The 5,409-nt window shown below is 46.1% G+C and overlaps 1 protein-coding gene across 1 annotated transcript in view; it reads left to right on the top strand.

Annotated features, from left to right (window-relative positions):
- Positions 1–1,195: 1,195 nt before the first annotated feature.
- notum1b (notum, palmitoleoyl-protein carboxylesterase b) overlaps positions 1,196–5,409 on the top strand; it is a 26,489-nt gene continuing 22,275 nt past the window's right edge. Inside the window, exon 1 of the mRNA XM_065001180.1 lies at positions 1,196–2,208. Within this exon, the coding sequence (XP_064857252.1) occupies positions 1,829–2,208 (380 nt within the window). The 5' untranslated portion in view covers positions 1,196–1,828. The remainder of the gene's footprint in view (positions 2,209–5,409) is intronic.

The raw sequence follows: 5,409 nt of genomic DNA, 5'->3' as shown, positions 1-5,409 counted from the left end.
CTACACCTGTTGTATTCAGCATTTCACAGTAAGGTCTACTACACCTGTTGTATTCAGCATTTCACAGTAAGGTCTACTACACCTGTTGTATTCAACATTTCACAGTAAGGTCTACTACACCTGTTGTATTCGGCCCATGTCATAAATCCAATTTGATTTGAGAAAGAGAGAGAGATGGTGAAGTGACTTTGGGGTTTCAGTCCCTGACTGATCCTAATATCTCTAAGGGGTCTGAAAGGAGAGGGCAGTCTACATCCGTCAACTCACTTCTCACCATCTGGACACAGAATGGGTTGTTGACGAGAAGGTGTGGGTCGTGGGGGAGAGGCGCGCGACCGGCTGTCACCTTCCTCCTGGGTGCGACAACCATCATTTAGGTTAAGAGGCCACGTCCACACGCGGTTGAAAACAAATACACAACCAGGGGAAATGTCCGGCTTCTGAATAAACAAACGGAGAGTCTGTCCTGGCGATCAATTACGAAATAAACGTTCTAGAGGTGTTAACTTCCTCATGTGAGGACCAATTAAAGCCTAATCCTGGCAACCCAGTACCAAAATATCGCGCCACGAAATATTAATTATAGGCGTATAAGGTTTATCACTTGTTGACATCCTAATAATGTTTTTATTTAATTTAACTAGGTAATGCAGTTAAGAACAAATGATTATTTACCACGACAGCCTTGCAAAAGGCCTCCTGCGGGGACGAGGGCTGGGATTTAAAATACAAACATAAATACAGGACAAAACACACATCTCGACAAGAGTGACGACGCTACATAAATAGAGACCGAAGGCAACAACATAACAACATCAAAGAGAACAACCTGGACATGAGGGGACGTGCTGTGTGAGAGTTGTTGGTATTACTGTCCTTGTGGGGACCAGAAGTCCTCACAAGAATACTAAAACAAGAAACATTCGGACAATTGGGGACATTTCGCCAGTCCCCACAAGGAAAATTGATATTTCAGGTTTAGGGGTTAAGGTTGTATTAAGGGTTAGGGAAAATATAGTTTTGAATGGGAATCATTTGTTTGGTCCCCACAAGGATAGTAAAACTAACGTGTGTGTGTGTGAAACTCACGCCCCTCAAAGCACCAGCACACGATAACGATTGGTTTGGGGGAAAGAAAAGGGGGAAACGTTTGAATAAAACCCCTCTGGTGCCTGCCTGGTGGTATGAATGTAACTGCGACCAGGACAGCAGCAGCAAGTGATGCCATCTGTCTTATCAGCGCTGAGGGAAAACCGTTGAAAACCGTTGGATATCTCAAGAAATAGAAGGGGGATGCAAGCACTTTTTGGTGAATCACTAAAATGAGCTTGATTTGTATTTTTATCCGCATTTTTACATTTTACGAGTGACTTCAAAGTTGTTTTCTATTTTTTTTAATGGTTTAATATAGCCTATATATATCTATTTTTTTTAATGGTTTAATATAGCCTATATATATTTTTTTTTAAATGGTTTAATATAGCCTATATTTTTATTTGAATTGCATTGCTTTCCCCCCCTAATGGATGGGATTGAAGGCGAATGAGGCACCACACTGAAACTATTTAAATGTTTTACGTGTTCTAGTTTGGAAGGATTTTGGAGTGGTCGGACAGCCCACGTCAAGCTCTAGAACCTTTGGAACACCTGATTCTTCTGTCGATAACACACCGATGCCAAGTGGAACTCTTTTCTCTGTTTACATTTTACTCTCTTTGGCAATTCATCCACCTCAACTTTTCCCATTTAGCTCACCAGACCAGACGCACTCTTGTTTAGTTTTTACCCCAAGGAACTTAAATCGTTTTTCCTTTTTAAGGTTTTTGAAATGACGAGCCAAAGTACTGAGAGAAGTAGGCCTCTAGGGACTCTGGCGTTGCTGCGTTCCGCTTTGCTGTTGGGTCTTCTTCACATTGGTGCACCAGAGGCGAGGAGGCTACGGGGCAGCCGCGCGCAACACCGGAGAGCCTCGGCCATGCCGTCCCCAACGTTGACATACAGGGACCGGGTAGTAGAGGGGACCGGAGCCGGTGAGAGCTTCCCGTTAGACTTCACCGCTGTCGAGGGGAACATGGACAACTTCATGACCCAAATTAAAAACCTGGCGCAGTCGCTGTACCCGTGCTCGGCGCAGAAGCTGGACCAGGACATGAGGCTGCACTACTTGGACAATTCCTCTGCGACGTGTAACGATGGATCCCCAGCGGGGTAAGTGGAAGACTTTCAAGTTCGACGTTTAAGTTCTGAATTGGCCCGAATTAAAGTCGCCCTAAACTTCACTTTTCAACATTTCACAAGTAGCCTAAACTCACATGACAATCACATACTTTTGTTGTGCGTTTTGACTTTGACACGTTTCCAGTTGTCTATCAAACTCTCAATGGTTGGGTGAAATCCAGTCCATCTATCACCACCACAACAACAACTTTTCCTGCCCTTCATGTCAATCCGAATGTGACCGAAATAGATTTAAAAAATGACAAGATCAGAGGACGGGCGCTTTCTGAGATCTATGTCGGAGCCCGAGAGAGAGAGGGAGCCCGAGAGAGAGAGAGGGAGCCTGGACCGCGAGATCAGATGCTTTTCATCAATGGAACATTTGACAAAAGGAATTTTGCGGAAGGAGAGCACGCGAGGCCACAGTGAAAATAATGTTTTTCATGTACAGCAGGCGACAGGCAATGTATAGCTTTAGTGGTGGATGGTAGGTGTTTATTTAGTGGCGTTTATTTGCGTCACAGGTCTAGGATCAGCTTACCCTCTCCAAACCCATATAACCTCAACCGTTTTGAAGGGAAAACGCAAGACTGACTTCGGATCAGAGTCTATAGGGACAAATCAAATTGTAGGTGTAACGGATGTGAAACGGCTAGCTTAGTTAGCGGTGTGCGCTAAATAGCGTTTCAATTGGTGACATCACTTGCTCTGAGACCTTGAAGTAGTAGTTCCCCTTGCTCTGCAAGGGCCGCGGCTTTTGTGGAGCGATGGGGAACGATGCTTCGTGGGTGACTGTTGTCGATGTGTGCAGAGAGTCCCTGGTTCGCGCCCGGGTATGGGCGAGGGTGACGGTCTAAAGTTATACTGTTACATAGGCTACTATGTTGCCTTTGGCTTTATCCAAATGGTTTTCTAGACCGTGCGTCATGATATTGCGCATTTGGAGAGAGACGTGAAATTGAGGAGGGGACGCTATATTAGAACGGAATGTAGCGACGCTAATGGATGATTGTGATGAAAGACTGTGTGAAAGTAAAAACACTCCACGAAGCGGAAGCCCTGTTGTCCTCTCAGATCCACTTCCAGCCGCGACAGGTGCCCTGTTGTCCTCTCAGATCCACTTCCAGCCGCGACAGGTGCCCTGTTGTCCTCTCAGATCCACTTCCAGCCGCGACAGGTGCCCTGTTGTCCTCTCAGATCCACTTCCAGCCGCGACAGGTGCCCTGTTGTCCTCTCATCCACTTCCAGCCGCGACAGGTGCCCTGTTGTCCTCTCATCCACTTCCAGCCGCGACAGGTGCCCTGTTGTCCTCTCATCCACTTCCAGCCGCGACAGGTGCCCTGTTGTCCTCTCATCCACTTCCAGCCGCGACAGGTGCCCTGTTGTCCTCTCAGATCCACTTCCAGCCGCGACAGGTGCCCTGCAGGAAAGCGCCATGACAGTTAGAGGTTGATAGTGACCAATAGAGCAAACATGGGCCGATGGGAAGAAAATAGGGTTTATCCTCAGTGTGAAATTCCAACGTTTTGGTCAAATAACTGTGATAATTGACTTTGTGAAGCTGTGCTTTGAAATCCTTATGTTGTTTCACACCATGGTTGCCAGGTGTTGAGTGAGAAAGACTGCCTTTTGCCAGTTGTATTTTGTCTTCTCCAGTGTGAGAACAAGCTCACAAGTCAACTGAAGGTTGAAGAATGGAATAGGCCCTATGAACACAGTGTTATTCATCTTTAACATGACTATTCCATTATGAATCAACGGGAGAGGCCCAGAAAGAGAGTGAGATTCAGTTGATTCATCACAACGGAACCTCTCGTGATCCTATTCTATTCCAAATAAAGACCTCAGACCCACATCGCTTTACATAGAGAGGGGGAGAGAATTAGCACAACAGCAATTGTGAGTGTCTCCTCTCTCCATCGATGTGACTGTGTGTTAGCAGCATCCCAAACCACAAGAGACCTCTCAATAGACCCTCACTTGCGAGGCCATGCAAGGCCAGGCAGACACGCTCTGGGCACGCATGCATGTCTGCTCTATCTGACAACCAGCAGAGAAAATTACAACCGTCGCTTATCCCTCCAACCACAAATTGCTAATTTCTCACGATGGACCCAACCCCTCTCTCAACCACACAGTCTGCCTTCGAGAGTTACGGCAGAGATCCATCCAGCACGCTGAACTTTATCCAAATACTCCACAACATTGCAATTGCATCTCTATTGACCAATTGAACCTCACTATAACTTCCAGCCCGGCCTGGATTAGCTGTTGATACCTAGCAGTACCCTGGAATAGCTGTTGATACCTAGCAGTACCCTGGAATAGCTGTTGATACCTAGCAGTACCCTGGAATAGCTGTTGATACCTAGCAGTACCCTGGAATAGCTGTTGATACCTAGCAGTACCCTGGATTAGCTGTTGATACCTAGCAGTACCCTGGAATAGCTGTTGATACCTAGCAGTACCCTGGATTAGCTGTTGATACCTAGCAGTACCCTGGATTAGCTGTTGATACCTAGCAGTACCCTGGATTAGCTGTTGATACCTAGCAGTACCCTGGATTAGCTGTTGATACCTAGCAGTACCCTGGATTAGCTGTTGATACCTAGCAGTACCCTGGATTAGCTGTTGATACCTAGCAGTACCCTGGATTAGCTGTTGATACCTAGCAGTACCCTGGATTAGCTGTTGATACCTAGCAGTACCTAGCATGCTTGCTAAGCTAGCGTGGCTATATGTATAGTGGATCACTGCTGCTAAGGCTACACTTCTCCCGTGGTCATAGGCATGTGTGTGTAAAAACCCATACAGGGGAGGGGGGTATTTCTCCACAGCCACAGGGAGTTATTAAGAACAATGTGTCTGAGGATGTGAGGAATTTACTCTCCCTGTGTTTCTTAATCACAAATGAAGCTTCTGACGTTGATTTGTTTGCACTACTTGAACCCAACCTGGCGTCTCCTCTCTACTCTCTACTCTTTCATTTTTAAATGTTCATCCTGGTGCCCCTCTCTACTCTCTACTCTCTACTCTCTACTCTTTCATTTTTAAATGTTCAACCTGGCCCCCCTCTCTACTCTTTCATTTTTAAATGTTCAACCTGGCCCCCCTCTCTACTCTCTACTCTTTCATTTTTAAATGTTCAACCTGGCACCCCTCTCTACTGTCTACTCTCTACTCTTTCATTTT

This window comes from Oncorhynchus nerka, linkage group LG15 (genome assembly GCF_034236695.1).
Source record: "Oncorhynchus nerka isolate Pitt River linkage group LG15, Oner_Uvic_2.0, whole genome shotgun sequence".
Lineage (NCBI taxonomy): Eukaryota > Metazoa > Chordata > Actinopteri > Salmoniformes > Salmonidae > Oncorhynchus > Oncorhynchus nerka.
This window is presented reverse-complemented; position numbering and strand designations above follow the sequence as displayed.